General features: G+C 59.4%; 8 protein-coding genes across 8 annotated transcripts; 5 read left to right on the forward strand and 3 right to left on the reverse strand.

Moving 5' to 3' along the window:
- Positions 1–801: 801 nt before the first annotated feature.
- On the forward strand, positions 802–1,625 carry SPRG_02344 (hypothetical protein; the record flags this gene model as incomplete). Its single annotated transcript, XM_012340920.1, has 2 exons — positions 802–1,361; positions 1,406–1,625. The coding sequence occupies 2 exons, from the start codon at positions 802–804 to the stop codon at positions 1,623–1,625; spliced, it is 780 nt and encodes a 259-aa protein (XP_012196310.1).
- A 133-nt stretch (positions 1,626–1,758) lies between these two features.
- On the forward strand, positions 1,759–5,505 carry SPRG_02345 (hypothetical protein; the record flags this gene model as incomplete). The annotated part of the gene is made up of 16 exons (XM_012340921.1): positions 1,759–1,803; positions 1,847–1,886; positions 1,937–1,989; positions 2,039–2,332; positions 2,382–2,558; positions 2,609–2,704; positions 2,747–2,911; positions 2,957–3,076; positions 3,134–3,769; positions 3,812–3,964; positions 4,007–4,159; positions 4,205–4,252; positions 4,303–4,388; positions 4,441–4,708; positions 4,753–5,325; positions 5,369–5,505. The coding sequence occupies 16 exons, from the start codon at positions 1,759–1,761 to the stop codon at positions 5,432–5,434; spliced, it is 2,973 nt and encodes a 990-aa protein (XP_012196311.1). The 3' UTR covers positions 5,435–5,505.
- Positions 5,434–6,447, reverse strand: SPRG_02346 (hypothetical protein). The gene has a single exon (XM_012340922.1). It carries the CDS (start codon positions 6,395–6,397, stop codon positions 5,480–5,482), a length of 918 nt encoding a protein of 305 aa, XP_012196312.1. The 5' UTR covers positions 6,398–6,447; the 3' UTR covers positions 5,434–5,479.
- A 455-nt stretch (positions 6,448–6,902) lies between these two features.
- On the forward strand, positions 6,903–9,496 carry SPRG_02347 (hypothetical protein; the record flags this gene model as incomplete). Its single annotated transcript, XM_012340923.1, has 13 exons — positions 6,903–7,136; positions 7,183–7,452; positions 7,498–7,778; positions 7,825–8,003; positions 8,054–8,161; positions 8,202–8,328; positions 8,379–8,474; positions 8,520–8,662; positions 8,778–8,972; positions 9,020–9,066; positions 9,112–9,171; positions 9,224–9,328; positions 9,377–9,496. Exons 1-13 carry the CDS (start codon positions 6,945–6,947, stop codon positions 9,494–9,496), a joined length of 1,923 nt encoding a protein of 640 aa, XP_012196313.1. The 5' UTR covers positions 6,903–6,944.
- On the reverse strand, positions 9,477–10,215 carry SPRG_02348 (hypothetical protein). Its single transcript, XM_012340924.1, has one exon. The coding sequence runs from the start codon at positions 10,209–10,211 to the stop codon at positions 9,564–9,566; it is 648 nt and encodes a 215-aa protein (XP_012196314.1). The 5' UTR covers positions 10,212–10,215; the 3' UTR covers positions 9,477–9,563.
- Positions 10,216–10,800: 585 nt separating this feature from the next.
- Positions 10,801–11,381, forward strand: SPRG_02349 (hypothetical protein; the record flags this gene model as incomplete). The annotated part of the gene is made up of 2 exons (XM_012340925.1): positions 10,801–11,247; positions 11,271–11,381. 2 exons carry the CDS (start codon positions 10,801–10,803, stop codon positions 11,379–11,381), a joined length of 558 nt encoding a protein of 185 aa, XP_012196315.1.
- A 182-nt stretch (positions 11,382–11,563) lies between these two features.
- SPRG_02350 (hypothetical protein) lies at positions 11,564–15,373 on the forward strand. The gene is made up of 14 exons (XM_012340926.1): positions 11,564–11,827; positions 11,874–12,102; positions 12,146–12,292; positions 12,339–12,519; positions 12,565–12,774; positions 12,820–13,583; positions 13,625–13,883; positions 13,929–14,141; positions 14,184–14,302; positions 14,346–14,436; positions 14,494–14,581; positions 14,624–14,754; positions 14,805–14,910; positions 14,957–15,373. Exons 1-14 carry the CDS (start codon positions 11,599–11,601, stop codon positions 15,271–15,273), a joined length of 3,084 nt encoding a protein of 1,027 aa, XP_012196316.1. The 5' UTR covers positions 11,564–11,598; the 3' UTR covers positions 15,274–15,373.
- SPRG_02351 (hypothetical protein) lies at positions 15,352–16,086 on the reverse strand. The gene has a single exon (XM_012340927.1). The coding sequence runs from the start codon at positions 16,018–16,020 to the stop codon at positions 15,376–15,378; it is 645 nt and encodes a 214-aa protein (XP_012196317.1). The 5' UTR covers positions 16,021–16,086; the 3' UTR covers positions 15,352–15,375.
- Positions 16,087–17,226: the final 1,140 nt, after the last annotated feature.

Genomic DNA, 17,226 nt, shown 5'->3' on the forward strand with positions numbered 1-17,226 from the left:
GGTCTGTCGGAGGGGACATACCCATTCGCCTCCGCTCGGTGAATCTGCTGCATAGGCGTGGTGATGACGAAGATCTAGGTGGCTCTGTGCTCAGTCTTTCATGGACGACACGAGTGGGCGCGACTCATCTCGATACATATAGACCCAGCTCAAATCAAAGACCTAAGCATGCACGAGCAAAAGCATGTTGCACTAAATGTAGTAGTATTGCCTCTAGAGCGATTCAACTAGCTCTTCGAGCTCCACTGTATTGCGATCGCAACAGACGCGGGTTTGATCGTAGCAGGTTCTCGTCATACTAGTACCGTTCCGTGCCGTTGGCATCGCTGTCGCTCATGGAATGCTTCCAGCGCGAGCCAAACACTTATCGCGGACTTTAACCCATTCAACTCTTCTCGTGAGAGCGCAATCAATGTGCAGCACTCGTGCCGGCTCGCGTCTTGCATCTTGGCCATGTCGTCCAACAACAGCTTCGCGACGACGTGTTCTGCATACTACTACATGCTACGCCGTCAGGCACCCAGGAAGGCAGCCTCTGTGTCTTGCTCGGCGCTGAAGGAGCACGGAGCTGCATGACCCAAGGGTCAGGCTCGCGTCTGTGCTGGCGTCGATGAAACGGTTCTAAACAGATGGTTTTCACAAATGTGTTTAAAACACGCTGAAACGGTGTTGGATTCGATATTTTGCCGCGCTGGAGTTTGAGCGACGGGGCGACCTCGTTTCTACGGCCTCGGCCTCTTCGTGCGCTATCTTCGAACTCATTTTCCATTTCGCTCGGTACCGCAGACGCCCAGCCTCAGCATGCGCAGCTACGTCGCCTCCGTCGTCGCCTGCCTCGCGGCCAGCGCCGCCGGTCACTCGTGGATCGAATGCACCGACTACCGCATGGCGGCGCCCGACCAGCCATGGGACCCGACGCTCTGCAAGGGCCGCCCGCGCTGCAGCGAGCGCCAGACGGCCGCGGGCTTTGGCGTCGATACAGGCATGAACATCGAGAAGAAGCAGTGCCAATGCGCCTACGGCTCGGACGCCGGCAAGGCGATCCCGACAGCGACGTACACGCCTGGGCAGCGCGTCTGCCTCGCGTACCCGCCAAAGACCCACGTCGCGGATACGTGCACGGGCGCGTTCATCCCGGACCAAGAGACGATCATTTCGCGGACGGCTCTCGGCGCCACGACCGACGACTTCAGCGGAAAGACGTACGAGCACCTCAATGGCAAGCACGTCGACGGTACGATCGACCACAAGGGTTTCCAGAACTGCCAAAACTTTTGCGCCGACAAGGACAAGGCGCTCTGTACCATGTGCTTTGACCTCGAAGCCGACATTGCGCCCGGCAAGTACAGCTTCAAGTGGGAGTGGGAGTTCAACAAAGGTCAATTCTTTACGACATGCTGGGAAGCGGCCGTGGCGCGACGCCTGTCGCCGCGGTTGCCACGACGGCTGCCCCGCCTGTCCCCGTTGCGTCGTCCAACTCGACACCTGTGACGAGCGCCGTGCCAGCGGCGCCCTCTCCACAGCCGTCGACTTCGCTCGCACCAAACGCGACGCCATCCACGACGTCCCGCGCATGCGAACATTTGAAACAGGCCGCTCTCGCCATGCAGTGCCCCGCCATTTGAGCGCCTTGTTCAGCTGTCCTACTCGTCTACTATAAGCCTATCTAAATACCACCGCCGAAGTGTTGTACACCGTGACAGTCGAGTCTTCAGCTACGTTGCAACGCCCGTTTTGAGCTCGTAACGTCGGTTCCGCATGGAGCCGCCGGACGACTATGTCCCGTCTGGCGTCGCGATTCCAGTACGTTGAATGCATTGCTATACCATTGACCACAGCCCTCTAGATATGCGTGTACACGGCCAGCGCATCTTCTGCGGCCAGCGGTGCGCACCTTGAGCCCACTCCTCGGCTCGCTCGTAATGCCACCGTGTAGAGCCTTGCGCACTCGAGGTGACTTCGTCCAAGCAGATCACCGTGACCGCCAAGGTTCTTCTGTCGTTTATGTGTCGAATAGAAAAGCACGGGCGCTATGTAGACTGGGTCGTCGAGTCTCCGCGCCGACCATGCGCTGCAAACGCCGACGGCCGACGACATTGTGCGCCAGTCGATGCAGCCGCTTCTGGAAGCCGTGGTCAACGGGATCCACGGGTGCATTCTCTGTGGCGGCAGCGCGCTCTCGCCGCACGTGGCGATATTCCAAGGCGACGAGACAACCTCCGGGCTGGTGGCGGCCGTGCTATCGACGCTCATCGCACTCCTCAGCGCAAAGACGTCGACGACGTACTATCTCCGGGTTTCGTTCGTCGAGATTTACGAAGAGACGGCGACGGTGCGCGACCGTTGCTCGCATCCCATCTCCCATACATTCGTTTGCGTAGGATCTGCTCACGCCCAAGCCAGTGGCCATACCGCACATCGACCACGCGACGCGACTGGGGCCGATCAACTCTGTCGCGGCGCTCTCGAGCGTCCTTGCCAACGCACGGAAGCGGCGCCATGCCGGCACGACCGCGCACGGTACACCCGCCATCGACTTTGCCGCGGCCATCTTTCGAGTGAGCCATGTTCTTGTCTTCTGGTCGCGGACCATGGGGTGGTCGTGTAGGTGCACATCAAGCAAGTCGAGAATACAGGCAGCCGCAAAACCACCTACTCGCGCTTGAACGTAGTAGACTTGCCCGCGCTCAACCATCTCAACGAGGTACCCACGTGTATCAACTTGATACAAAAACTGTTGTGGTAGTCGGTGCGCTTGGCCGAGAGTCCGCTTCTCACCAAGTCACTCGTTGCATTCGAAAGCCTCTTGCAGGCCCTCTCGACACCGTCGACCAGCTTTTTCCCGCCGTACGACGCTTCGCTCTTGACGGAGCACTTGCGGCAGGCCCTCGGCGGCGACTGTTCCACGATGGTCCTATCGACAAGAAGCGTTTGGAAAGCGCTGAGGGCCGCGTAGGCGTGTATCGGGCTCGTGCCCAACGATTTCGACGGCGCCAAAGCCAGCTTGCTGGTCGCGTCGCTGCTGCAGCAAGTGCACAATTTTCCAATCGTTCACAACGCATTGGTCGACGGCCTGGTAGGTCGCAGTCTCTACGAGCTAGCTAGCTATACATCCAACGGCGACTCGTGTTAGCAACGCCGGTACGAGCGCGAGACGCAGTCGCTCAAGGGCGAGCTCGCCTTTGCCAAGGCCCGTTCGAATGAGAACAACAACCACAGTGAAGAGTCGAGCGATCTCGTTGCGCTGCTGCAGGCGACGCACGAGCTCGAAGGGCGCTGTCTCCGAGAAAACCTCGAGAAAATCAAGCTTCGAGAGCACGCCGAGTCGCTGCAAAAGGCGCTTGCCGAGTATCGAACCAAGTACCAGACGCTCGTCGAAGGTGACGTGAACGTGCGGCAGCAGCTGCTCGAGAGCGAGCGCGAGAAGCTGCGCCTTAGCAAAGCACTGGTCGACCTCCAGCTCGCCCACGCGTCGAGCCAAGAAGACATTGAGAAGAACTCGTTTGCACTCACAACGAAGCTTCTCAACGCAGAGAACGACGTGCTTGAACTTCAGATGCGCGAGGAGGAGCACGCCGCGCACTTGAAGCGCGCGCAAGACGCAGCGAGTACAGCGATGAGCGAGAAGCGGGAGCTAGCGATCGAGTTTGTGGCGCTCAAAACCAACTTTGTCGCACTCCGCAGTGCCCACGAGAAGGAAGTCGCGACGCACCAGCAAGTCGGCCTCGAACTCTTGACACTCGTCAACCAAAAGAAATCGCTGCTGGGGGTGGGTTCAACTCTCTCGCGCCGCACAATTTACCGTGTGTAGCAAATGGAGGACCTCGAGCGTGGGAAGAAGGACGCTTTGGAACTGCGTGCCAAGGATCAAGTAGCACTGGATGCGCTAGCCAAGCAAACGAGCGAGCTCCACGAGCACCTCGCAGCCGAGAAACAACGAGCAGAGCGCCTCACCAAGACAAATGTAAGCAACTGTCTGGATGCGTGAGATGAAGACGTGACGTAGGTGGAGCTCGAGCTGCAAGTCAAGGCGCTGCGTCTCGAAGCCGACGCGCGGCAGCTGCAGTACGAAAAGGCGGCGCAAGAGGCGCTCCAGGAGCGAACGAATCATGCTCGACAGCTGCAGCAGCAAGCCCACGACCAAGCGACCGCCGCCCAAGTACATCCATCCGGGTGCGATGGTCCAACACATCAATTGGGATAGGCGCGCATCGAGGCGCTCCAAGACCAAGTCAAAACGCTCACGTCGACCGTACGACTGTGCTCCTGGATAATCCTGTATCTGGTTACTGCATTTTCTAGATGCGCCAAATGGCGCGCCAGATCGAGGATCTGGAGACGGTTGTGACCAGAAAGGCGAGCGAGATCGAGGCGCTAACGCAAACCACGTATGCAAAAGCCGCCTGTCGTTTGAAATTGACTCCGAGACGACGCGGATAGAACGCGCCAAGCGATGGACCTCGAAGCCACGGAGCGCGACTACCGCGCCAAGCTTGAGCAGCTCTTGCGGGCGGCGTCGGGCGCTGCGCCAGCCGCGGGTGGCGACGTCGTCGCTAAAGAGCTCATCGACTCGTTTCGGAAGAAGGAAGAGGACCTTCTCGCGATGCTCCGCGAGACGCGCCAGGACGCGACGCGGTGGCAGCGCCGCACGTACCAGCTCTATGACGTGGCACTCCGTCTGCGCCGCATCCTCCACGACCACGATGTGGTAAAAGGCAAACGATCCACATCCTTCTTGCATATCCCTTGTAGCAAGCGGACGACGTGCCCAAGGACATGGAGGCGTGGGCGTCCGAGACCGTGGCCCGTCACGCCGACAGCGAGGCAGCGGCGGAGCTCTGGCGCACCAAGTTCGAGGCAACGCAGCATGATTTGCACGTTCAGCTCGAAAAGAATTTGTCAATCGTCGAGAGCTACAAGGGCATGCTGGCCGAGAAGAGCCTCGAGCTCACGCGCTTGAACGCCGAGTGCGCGAGTATCAAAGCAGACCGCGATCGCCTTGAGGCGCAATGGGAGCGGTCCAGCGCCATGCCATCGCCCGGGGCGGGAAACGACGGCGCGGCTCAAGTGCGGCAGATGCAGGAGACGCTGCTTGCGCAGATCGCCGAGCTGCGACAGCTGTACGCCGCCAAGCAGACAGATGCTGTCGAGCTCAGCGCGGAGCTACGGGCGCTCCAGAAAGAAAACCAAAAGCTCAAGAAATTGCACAAGGTGCCGTCGGCCAACATGGCCCATGTGGAAGAGACCGAGCGCCGCTGTGCTGAACTGCTCACGCGCAACATCATGCTGACCGAGGAGGTCGCCAGCTTCAAGCAGCTGCTCAAGGTACGCCAAGGATCTGTCCATGGCACATAATTGTGATGGGTAGGCGACCGCCACCAAGTACCAGCGCCGACTCGCCGAGCTGCAGGAAACGCGGCAACACACAGTGTAGAGATCGCACGGCGAAAAGGAGACAAATTACAGAGTTTGTGGCGTCTTAAAACTTGAACACCATATCCGAAGTATAGTTGAGTTCCTTGAGAATGCCCTCGACCTGGCCCTGCGAGAAGTCCTTGGCCTTGCCGCCCGAGACCGTGGCCATCATGCCCGGCGGGCCGCAGACAAGCACCAAGTTGTCGGCGGCCGGCGCCGGCAAGTGCTTCTCCAAGAGGTCCTTGTCGACGCGGCCCGTGAGACCCGTCCACGACTCGCTCGGCTTGCTCAAGATGTGGATGACCTTGAGACCCGGGTACATGCGCTCGTACGTGGCCAACTCGTCGCGGAGGATGATGTCGTCTTCGGTTTGGTTGGCAAAGATGAGCGTGACCTTGGTGTGGTCTTCGGGGTTGCGGAGGATCTCAAGCGCGACCTGGAGCATCGGCGTGATGCCACTGCCACCCGCGACCATGCCCACGTGCTTGCGCGAGTTGGCGACGTACGGGAACTTCATGAGCGGGCCCTTGATGTCCAACGAGTCACCGGCCTGGAGTTCGACAATGTGCTTGCTCATGGAGCCGTTCGGGTAACCCTTGACGATGAGGTCCAAGAAGCCCGCCTGCGTCGGCGCCGACGTCGGCGTATACGGCTTGATGACGTTCTTGCCGTTCAGCGACGCCTTGGCCATGACGAACGAAGCGACCTTCATGCCGCTCGTGTCCGTCTCGCTCGGGAACTCGAGGCGAACCTTGTGCGTGTTGTGCGTGAGCTTTTCGTTGCTCAGCACGCGCAACGACCGCCACTCGCCGGGGCTGATGGCATGCTTCTCGCCTTCGGCCGAGGCAACGCCCGAGAAGCCGGCGGCCATAAAGGACGCACCGAAGGCAAAGCCCATCTTGGCCGAGTTGGCGGCCGAGTCGGCCGTCAGCATCGAGGCCATCTTGCGCAGCTGGTGCCGGGTCACGCGGAGGAGCATCATCGTCAAGGGAAAAGAGGATGTTGCAGTCACTATTTCTGTGGTTCAAGGCCCGTGGAACATTTCAGCCAATGGCCTTGGCCCTATTGGCTTCGAACTTCGATGTATTTACTGGACCCCACCCCCCGGGGCATGATCCGGTTACACACCCGTGCACTGTGATAGGGCAGCACCGAACCGGCTTTTTATTTGCGCGCATTGGCTGCTTGCCCTTGACGGCAAGGGCACATCGCCGTCCGACAACCGCGGTGATATCGGTGCCCGCACAGGGAGGGCGAAAATCACTTCAAGATATGTATCGTATCAGGTGGGCCAGTGCGTGTTACATAGGGGGTCCCTCTGTTTGCCGCTGGGAATAGTGAGGAATTCCGGACGGGGTGGCCAAATACACTGCTTCGCACAATTTCTTGGGTACCAGGGAGGGCCCAAAACACCCACCTGCAGGTTCGATCCCGGAAAGCCATCGAATTTCGAAGCACGTCACGGCCAGTATCCGGATACCGGAATCCAATCTTCGACAAGATCCGAGCGAAACCACCGCAGCGACGTCATGTGGCGGGCGCGGGAGAAGACGTCCGTCTCGGCGTCGACAGCGAGCTCGTCGATGAGCGGGCTCGGCGGCGCCCATGTGGCGGCAAGTGTCCAGAGCAACGGCCGCCGTCCGAGCAACCCGCGGGTGACGCCCACCAAGATCGGCAAGCCCGCGGTCAAGACCAAGCCGACGACGCAAGCGATCGCCGAGGTACGTCGCCGTCGCTGCCGACGAGGTCCTGATCATCGACAACTAGATTGAGAAGAACCGCGAGGACCGGCGCAAGGCCATGGCGCTCGTGAAGAAGGAGCGCGAGCAAGAGTCGCTCAACAACGAGCGCAACGGAACGCCGGGCGACGTGGACTTTCAGCGCATGATCAAGCAGTTCCGCGAACAAGACCATCAGGAGCTCAGTCACACGTCCAAGGGCGAAATGAAGATCACGATCTGCGTGCGGAAGCGCCCGGTCAACAAGCGCGAGATCCGCGTCCGGGACTACGACTGCATCACGTGTTGGCACCCCAAGGTCCACCAAGAGCGACGTTGCACTTTCTACAAACACGCACATTAGGTCATCATCCACGACTGCAAGCTCAAGGTCGACGGTATCACCAAGTACCTCGACAGCAACGCGTTTGCGTTCGACCATAGCTTTGACGAGCACACGTCGAACGCGACCGTGTACAAGTACACGGCGCAGCCGCTGATCCAGTTCGTCTTCAACGAAGGGGGGCGCGCGACCGTCTTTGCGTACGGCCAGACCGGCAGCGGCAAGACGTTCACGATGGAGGGCATCCAGACGCAGGCAGCAAATGACCTTTTCGCCCAGCTCGACAAGTGGCGCGACACCACGTACGCTGCGACGGTCCATAGGCGTGAGGCAAGATGTGGCATGTAGCGGCCAAACGCTCGAGCTCTGGATGAGCTTTTTCGAGATCTACGGCGGCCAGTGCCAGGACCTCTTGCGCCAGAAGCGACTCACGATCCGCGAAGACGGCAACGGTGAGGTTCAGATCGTCGACTTGGACGAAGTGCGCATCCACTCGGAGGCCGAGCTGCTCCAAACCATGCAGCGCGGTAGGCGCGTCTTTTCGCTTGCGGTGAATGTATCTTGTGCATGGATGTAGGCAACGCCTTGCGCACGACGCATGCCACGGAAATGAACGACCAGTCGTCGCGCTCGCACAGCATTTGCCAGCTCCATATTCGAGAAGCCGGCTCGATGAAGCTGCACGGTGCCGTCGGCCTTGGAGGAGCCAATCTAACGCTATGTAGGCAAGCTGTCGCTCATTGACCTCGCGGGCAGCGAGCGTGGCGCCGACACCAAGAGCCACAACCGCCAACGGCGCATGGAGTCGTCCGAGATCAACAAGAGTCTACTCGCACTCAAAGAGTGCTTTCGGTAAAGTACCTCGCTTGCGACGCTTCAGTCCCTCACGACAGTGTGCACAGTGCGCTCGACAGCGGCGGGCGCGGCGCCCACATCCCTTTCCGAGCGAGCAAGCTCACGCAGGTGCTCAAAGACTCGTTTGTGAACGCCAAGGCCCGGTAGCCTTCTCTTCGTCTCGACCACCGATACAAATGTACCTTTAGCACGGTCATGATTGCGGCCGTCTCGCCCTGCGCGTCGTCGGCCGACCACACGATCAATACGCTCCGGTACGCAGACCGGGTCAAGGAAAAGACGGTTGTGCCCGACGACGGCTATGCAGACCCGCTGCACGTCCACGTCAAGCGTACGCGTCATCGTTGTCCTCCGAGATTGGCGATTGACGCGTCTTTAGATCTGACGCGGAAGCAGCCCCGAGAAACCACCGCCGCCGCCGCCACCACCGGGCAACTCGCTCGCAGATCTCATGTCGGAAGCGGTGTCGCGCAACTTGACCGATATGACCTTGTCCGACGACGATGACGAGCTGCACGACGACGACGCGTCGACGTACTCGGATGCTGATCACATCGATTATGTCGACCCGCGCGACTCGACGTCGAGCCAAGACGACATCAAGATGCTCCACAGCGCGCTCCGCAACCAGACGGCCGACGGTACGGAGGTGGTTGATATATTGATACTACGTCTGTGCGTGACGCAGGGGCTGTCGACGACGAAGACCACTCGCTCGAAGACCTCCATGAAGTGGTGTGAAGCTCGTCGCTCTTTAACACGTGTCTGACGTTGAAGTAGGTGCAGACGCTGTACGAAGAGCAAGAGAATTTGCTGAGCAGTCACATGACGGCGATCCAGGTCCACCTGCTCGTCAGGCGAGCGTGAACCGGATGCGAACGTTCCTGCGTAGGAAAATGCAGAGCTCCTCACGGAAGAGGGCATGCTCCTCTCGGACGTCCAAGGCGAAGCGGTTGTCGACTATGACATCGACCAGTACGCCCAGCGACTCGACGAGGTAGACGTAATGACGGGTGCTCCGACTTGAACCGAATGGTGCATCTAGATCCTGGCCAAGAAAGAAGCGACGATCCGTAAGCTGCGCTTGCAGTTGTCGCAGTTTAGGAAGCGCTGCCAGGAGGAAGAGGCGGCCGCCAAGCGCGTGGCCCAAGTGCCCTTTTACTAATTTGAGCTCCATGTTCAAGCGAAAAAGGTGTGTGTGTTTAAAGAGCGTATCGAAAGGCGGTACTTGCTTACTCTTGCTTGGCTTCCGTCTCGAGCTGCTTGTCGACGAGCTTCTTGGCGATGGCAGCCGTGGCGTCCTTGGTGGCGTCCTTGACGACGCCGCTAATGTCGGCGATGACCGAGCCCGAGTTGGACTTGATGTTGTCAATGGCCGCGTCAATGTTGGCCTCGTGCGACTTGAGGAAGGGCTGGAGGAAGTGGTTGAAGATGAAGGTGGCGCCCTGCGTCGAGGGGAGGAAGAGCCAGACGAGGAAGCCGAGCTTGAAGGCGTAGTAAAAGGGCACCCAGAAGAGGAGGTAGTCGACAAACACTTCGACGATCTCAAAGCAGCAGTAGACGACCCAGTACGTGAGCCACTGGACGTCGTCGTTCTTCGAGTCCGACTCGATGGCCTTGAAGGACGCATACGCCGGGTAGACAAAGCCGACGAGGTTGCAGAGGAGGCCGGCGCCAAAGCCGACGAGCACGACGAGGAGGAGGAGCGCGACGCCGGCGACCGTGAGGTAGAGCTTGTCGACGCCCGTCTGCGCCTCGAGCTGGACGAGGATCGGGTACTTGTTGAGCTCGGCCTTGGCCTTCTCGAGCTGCGCGTTCACTTGGTCCATCTTGGTTGACTGCAAATTCCAAAGTGAAAACTGAGGCGCTGCTTCTTTCATCCGGATAAACATGGAAATATTTTTAGAACCCGCGCGCACGGCTAGTCGCACGCCACTCTGATGGTTTTGTCCATCGCCGCCTTGCAGTGCGGCGGAATGCAAACCTAAATAGACGTACACGTGCTGCGAGTAAAGCAGAGATGGAACCTGGAGACGGCGGCGACGCAGCTCGGCCGACCGGTTCCTGGTTCTTTTTGGTCTGACGAAGCGACAGGGCGGGGTAGGGTATGGAAGAACGTACACCGAACAAGTGATTTCGACCATCGCTCGCCAATGGACGAGGAATTCAGCCAGGCGTCGTATGCATGAAGGGAGCAGACTCGGCGCACAGAGAAGGTGTGGCTTTGGTATGTCGAGATCATTCTAGGAATTTAATGCGAGAAGACTGCGCTTCTATGTGAAGCGCGCGACGTCGTTCGCTCGGCACATCGGAAACGCGTGGCCATCTTGATCCGCGTCTAAATCATCAAGTCAAAAGCAATGGTGGCGCCAGGATCCTATCACTTGACACGGTTGCGTGCAAATAGCTGCTGGATTGTGGATGCGTATCCGGACGACCGCAAATTTCGGTGACGACGAAACACGCAAGATGGAGGTCCTGCGCCAGCTGCGAGCGACGCTCGACGAGTGGGACATTGCCGCGCTCAACGAGGCCGAGGAGCAACTAGGCGTCGACAAGACGTACGTATTCCTTGGCCTCATCGGCGCCGCGTACCTCGTGCTTGTGGGCGGCCTCGGCGCCGGCTTTCTAGCGACCACGATGGGCTTTCTCTATCCGGGCTACGCGTCCTTTCGCGTGCTCCAGAAGCCGGCGCTTGTGCGCAAAGCCGAGACGCGCCTCTGGCTCATGTACTGGATCGTCTTTGGCTGCTACAAGATCGCGGAAGGCCTCGTCTTGGACCCGCTATTTTCGTTAGTGCCCAACTACAACTCGTTCAAGCTCATTGGCGTGAGCCTCCTCTTCGTGCCATCGACGCGCCGCACGTGCATGTTCTACAGCCGATACCTCGTGCCCTTCCTCAAGCCCACCGAGGGCGTCGTCGACAAGTTTTGCGCGAGGCCAAGTTTGGCGTCGACTGCGCCACGAGCGACGTCGCCGAGACCGACCTCTTCCAGGACATCGCTCGCTTCTTCACCAAGAAGGCGACGGCCAAGCCCAAGAGCAGCTAAGTGTTATTACTAGTTGATGCCTCAATGCTCGACCGCTCTACGTGTTGTGTTGAGGAGCAGATCCTCCGACGCGATCCAGTTCCACATTGCCCTTGCGTCTGATTGGACAAAAGGTTATCAAATCAAACACATTGGCCAATCACCACCTAGATTCCATGGATTGGACCATCATTCTGGCTTCGATTGCCACAAGATCGCGACGCTTCAACGGACTAGCATGGTCGGGAACCAGGAAGTCGCTCTCTGCGTGGACGGCCATGACGCCGACGACGGCTTCCTCACCAAGATTGCGCCGACGTTTGAGGATGAGCGGGATCTCGTGGGCCAATTCGAGCATGCTGTCGGCGTCGGGCAGCGCCTCTTTCACGAGCTCTACGCTTTTCGCAGCTGTGCCCGCGCCTTGCCCAACGTCTCGGACGCCAAGGCGTACCGCGCCATCTTTGAAGGTACGGCCAATAGCTTGGGTATTGCGTGCATGATGGCTGCTTGTAGTGTTGCGTCCGCAGATGCGCAAGTTGCAGCGGCTCTGCGCTTTCTGCCACGAGACAACGATTCTAATGAGTAGCAACATGCAAAAGCTCACCGCCCAAGACAATTGCACGCGCGTCGTCCCCGACACGCTCCTCGCAGCGTTCGTCACGGTGCTCGACGTGCTCTTCCAGCTCAATCAGCTCTACGACATCAAGTCGGGTCTCCGCAACGACTTTTCTGTCTTCAAGCGGTGGGCTCCTATGGCAGAATATGGCACTTCAGTATCCTACTAGAGCGTTCCAGTCCATCAAGGACGACATGCCTGACGCGGCGACGATTGCCTCCGAGCTTCAGACGCTGCAAGAGTTCCTCGGAAGTGCGTCCCACCCCAAGGGCTACATCTTCAACGCCCTTCGCCACAACATCCACAACGTCAAGCGGTACAATACGCTGCACATCGCCTATCCGCATTCATCGCATGCATAGCTTTGAACACGTCATTTGCCTGCTTCTCAAGCACGTATTGGTGCACCTCGAGAAGAAGATGCACTTGGCCGCCGACAAGTTTCGCTACCTCCGCGTGCTCCCGTACCTGCTTCTAGTGCTCGACAAGGACGGTCATGGCAAAGCCAATACGTTCAAGGGCAACAAGGCTAAGCTCGAAGCGGTACCGACGGCGTGCACAGGTGTGTGTTTGACTTGCCAGAATTAGCTCGGCAAGTTCCTTCGACGCTACCCCGTACTGCCCGTGTACGCCGACATGACGCTGCGGCCAGCCACTTTGCTGCAGGCGTCGAGCTTTGCCTTCCTCTTGCCGACATCCGAGGCAATGCCCGAAGCGTACGCTTTGGCGCCATGGCGGCAGCGTGCCAAGAAGGAGCTGGACAGCTACCTTCCCCGCCTCGCCCTCGCCTTGCTGACGGTACATACTCTGTGATGAAAAGCGTGTGTGAATGTCACGCTGCAGAGTCCATCGGATGGTATCTATGAGGTTGTCCTCGAAGGCCTCCAGCTTATGATTGAGTGGAAGAGTGCTCTCCAGCAGGGCGTCGCGTGGAAGCTGGAGCACCCGGCTGCCGCGACGGACAACCAAAGCAGCGCCTCGGCAGCCTACGAGAGTGTGACCAAGTTCAACTACTTGCCGTCCGAGCGCGACGGGCTCATTGAGCTCATTGTGAGCCTCAAGTCTCTGGGACACGCGCTGCGCCAGGCGCATGCGTCGCACGGCACCGCCTTGCGCGCCGTTATCTACACGCGGCTTCAGACGTTCGCGCAGCACACGCTGCTTCCGACGCTGCACCGCGCCGATAAGAAGAAGAAACAGGCAGCCACCAAGCTCCTCCACGAGCTACGCTTGCTCGTCGGCGACTTCACGAAAATGGATCCGGACGACTACAAGCGAGGCCGAGCCGATCGCGTTCTTTGCCCACTTCGCGCGAGAGCGGTGGCCCCGACGCATGGGCAGCTCGTGCGCGCGCGTACGCTGACCCAGGCGCTCTACGACAAGCGCGGTGGTCTCAAAAGCAGTGCGTCGTGGAGCTGGTCGAGCCACCTGGACGTCGACATGGCGGCGTTAAAGGCGTTTTACCTCGAGTCTATCTTCTTTGCGCCCCTGTGTACACTCGAAGCAACCGTGGCGCGCCTCTGTGGTGTCGGCGACCTTTGGTACCGCGAGTTTTACCTCGATTTGACCAAGTGCGTTCAATTCCCGACCGAGCTCTCGATGCCGTGGTACGTGTCCTCTGACATTCTCTGTCTGTTGATGGACGCAGGATCCTGCTCGAACACGACCTCGGCGAGCACAACGGGCGGCGCCTCGCGTCGCTCCTCGACGTGTACAACGACGCTGCTGACATTGCCTTGCGGCAGCTGCGGCAGCAGCATCTCTACGACGAGGTCGAGGCCGAGACCACGCTGAGCTTCGACCAGCTCGTGTTCTTACTTGGCGCAACGACGTACGCCCGTGCGCGGCGAGGTGGCGAGAAGCACCCCACGTCCTTGGCGCCCGTGGCGACCGAGCGCCGGCTCTCGGTGCGTTCGAAGAGAAAAGCAAGGGCACCTCATCGTGGCATGTAGCTGCTCGGGCGAACACTGGATGTGAATGCACTCATTGGCGACCACGTGCAGGCAGCGCTCTTGCGCGAAATGGAGTCGGCGGTCGCTCGCCTCGAAGGCGCCGACCTCACCCACCTCGTGGCGTTTGAAATGACCATCGACGCGCTGCAGCAAGCCCACGTTCGGCTCTGCGAGGCGCTGCCGTTGGATCCTTTCGACGCGATGCTCCACGAGGTAGAACGACGTGTTTAAACCTTTTACCAAAAAGGTGCTTAGGTGCTGGACACGCGCGTGCTGGCGTTCACGCGCAAGGAGCTCTTTGAAAACGTCCTGCCGCGCTACGGCTACGACGCCCTCGGAGCTGTGTTCCACGCCTCCGCCCACGGCAACATCGGGTGCGCGATCTCGGACGAGGCAACTATACTGAGACTACTGTAGTCGCACGCACCTCGCTTGCCTCGCGCGGTTCATCGGCGTCGCCGACCTTTGCCGCATGGCCCACGACGCCGTGCGCGACGTCGACGCCAAGGCAACCTCCACGCAGATTTTAAATCCTGGGACGTGGGCTGAGGATGTGATGGAGTAGATCCAGGACGTCCTCCCGCTGTGTGTGCACGCTCTCGTGGCCGCCGTGCCGCCTTGCTCGCTGCCCAAGTTTCTCTACAAGACGGAAGGTCCGTCGATCCATGCAAGTTGGCGCGTGAATTGCGCTCTAGGCTGCCTCATGTACTTTGAGGGCAAATTCCAGTCGATCCTTCTGGACGTCGACCTCCAGGGCCACCTCTTTCAGTGCTTTCGAGAGCTCGGCAACACCCTCGCGCTGCTCTCGCTCCTCGACGAGACACTGGTATCTCGATGTGATATGGCTCTGTCATCATCCTCGTTGCTCTGGACCAGGCCGAGATGGACCGTGGCGCGGCTCTGCTTGCGCGTCTCATCGAGGGCATGGCGTCGGCGCTTCGACGCTACGGTTTTCTGGCGTCCTGGGGACCGCCGACAAGCGGTGCGCGTGCGAAGACGACTACGTATGCTGAGCGATTACGTACTAGGCGGGTATTGCCATGCGTGGGGCGCCCTCGAGTTCCTGCTGCACTACAGCAGCGACGTGGACGATGGCGTCGCACTGGCCGGCGCGACGCTCCTGGAGCTCCTCGGGCAGCGAGAGCGGTACGCGCTTTGCAGCAGCACGCAACATCTCCTCCACGTGCAAGACGCGTACAACGCGGTGACGCTCTGCAGAGACGATGGGGTCGGCCGCGCCGACGACGCGACGACGCGCCGGACGCTGGCGTTTCTCGCACAGGCCAAACGATCGCAGGTCGTCCTCGAAGCGTGGCTTGCATCCCTCGAGATGCTGCGCACATGAATAGTCAACGTCTCCAGTCAGCAGCCATGCATGCGACGAAGCGCCGCGAAAGACACGATGTCGAGATAGTATTACACAAAGAGATGCAGTCCATTTCGTCCCTTACAGCTGCACGATGAGCGCGCCGAGGACGACGGCAAAGAGCGCGACGCCGGCGGCGATCCAATACCGAAGGTCTGCGTAGAGGCCAGGCAGGCGCTGCTTGGCGTCGGCGGTGGCGGACGGGACCGTGAGGACGCCGCTGGCGCTTTGCTGCTGGGCGGCGATGGCCTCTTGGGCGGCGACGAGGTCGGGGAAGCAGAGGGCGAACGTTGGGTTCTTGACGTTTTCTTCGAGCGACGCCAGCGCAAACTTGCGTTTCTGGGCGTCCGTGGTCGTGACGCTGCCAAGCGTCGGCGTCGTCTCGTTCATGAACGAGTAGAGACCCGCAAGGATGCTGCTCACGGACCACATGGGGTTCCACGTCTCGGGGTGGTAGTCCGACATGCTCAAGCAGAGGCGCTTGTTCACCTGGAAGCGGCCGTTCGGCGTCAGCATGTACACGGACGGCGGCTTCATCGGGTACTCGGGCGGGAAGACGAGCTTGCCGTGGTAGTAGCCGCCCTCGTAGACGCCGATGCCCCGGAGCACGTAGTGCCACTCGAGGATGTTGCGCTCCAATGGCACGGCCTCGACGTTCACCTCGGGGCTCTTGCGCAGCGCGAGGTACTCCTTCCGGAGCCGCTTCGTCGCCATCGCGGACGCCATCGTGGAAGAGAGAAATGCTCGGTATCCGGACGCGATTTGGAAAAACGCGTTTTTTTACACCACCACTGCGTATTAGTACAGTCTCAATCGCTGCACAGATCGATGGATAGATCGGTGGATAGATCGATGGATAAGTGACGTGGCAGGTCGATGTACAGTTTATCCTGGTAGGAACGTTTACGTGGTGTACCAGCATCCCAGGGGATTATTTCGTACATTCTGGCCAACCCATTGGCTATATATCGCCATTTTGACCAATGAAACGCAGTTTCATTGGTCTGAGCCAATCATATCGCGCCAAATGCGTCCTGTTAAGTGCGATTTAGGAATTCCTGTTAAGTGCTATCACATCGCCGGACGTTATACTTGAATAAAGTATTACAATTTCGATAAAGTGCGACGGCGTACTTGACTGAAATTCACGCAACTTTCCGATTAGGTGCGAATGTGAAAGCGCGCTAAGACTGCAGCAAGCGACGCGCCGTCGTCGCAAATACCGGTAAACAACGCTTCGCATTCAAAAGTTCCTACCAGCTCACCCCGCACGGGACCTGTTACTGGTATTGGTCGCAGGGCTCATCTCGGTGGTAAATTGCTCCAACTCAAACGACATGGGAGAGGCGAGTGAAGACGATGGTTCACGATCTGCTTCTCGGAAGAGACTGCGGGGCAACGCGTGGTTCGGTTGCAGTCGGTAGCCTTGACAAGGGTATATATATATGAACGTGTTTCGCGTTGTCTTCGTTGTTACAAAGAGTTCGCATACGTAGAGACTAGCAATCTCCTTCTTCTTCATTCGCTCGCCGGGCCGTGGAGCGGGGTGCATCTTGTTCGTCTGTAGTCGCCCGGGGCGTTTGTGGCCGCGGGTGAGGCCCATGATGACAAGCTCCGTGGGTTCCTTCCAGGCTTCGCGATCGGCGGCAAAGCTACGCAGTTTGTTGAGGTCCTCGAGAGACGCCAGCGACTGAGGCGGCGTCAACGACTGGAAGTCGCGGTGCAGGACGATCGGCAACGTGATCTTGGTGCGGCCTAAAAAAACGGGGCGCCTCGGGAGCGGCAAAGAAGCGGGCGGCGGCAATGTTGGTAGGGACGTCGTTCTTCAGGCGCAGCACGTGACCCAGCAGGCGCCAGCGTTGGCGGGCGACGATCTCGCTCAGCGGGACACTCTTGCAGCGCTTGTAGAGCGCGACGTCGCCGAGCTTGTTT

Source organism: Saprolegnia parasitica, assembly GCF_000151545.1.
Source record: "Saprolegnia parasitica CBS 223.65 unplaced genomic scaffold supercont2.6, whole genome shotgun sequence".
Taxonomy (NCBI): domain Eukaryota; phylum Oomycota; class Saprolegniomycetes; order Saprolegniales; family Saprolegniaceae; genus Saprolegnia; species Saprolegnia parasitica.

Coding starts and splice junctions, on each gene's coding strand:
- SPRG_02346 (XM_012340922.1), bottom strand. CDS start 6,397: ATGATGCTCCTCCGCGTGACCCGGCACCAGCTGCGCAAGATGGCCTCG.
- SPRG_02348 (XM_012340924.1), bottom strand. CDS start 10,211: ATGAAAGAAGCAGCGCCTCAGTTTTCACTTTGGAATTTGCAGTCAACC.
- SPRG_02350 (XM_012340926.1), top strand. CDS start 11,599: ATGGTCGGGAACCAGGAAGTCGCTCTCTGCGTGGACGGCCATGACGCC. Junction 11,828..11,873: donor GTACCGCGCCATCTTTGAAG/GTACGGCCAATA, acceptor GGCTGCTTGTAG/TGTTGCGTCCGCAGATGCGC. Junction 12,520..12,564: donor ACAAGGCTAAGCTCGAAGCG/GTACCGACGGCG, acceptor TGCCAGAATTAG/CTCGGCAAGTTCCTTCGACG.
- SPRG_02351 (XM_012340927.1), bottom strand. CDS start 16,020: ATGGCGTCCGCGATGGCGACGAAGCGGCTCCGGAAGGAGTACCTCGCG.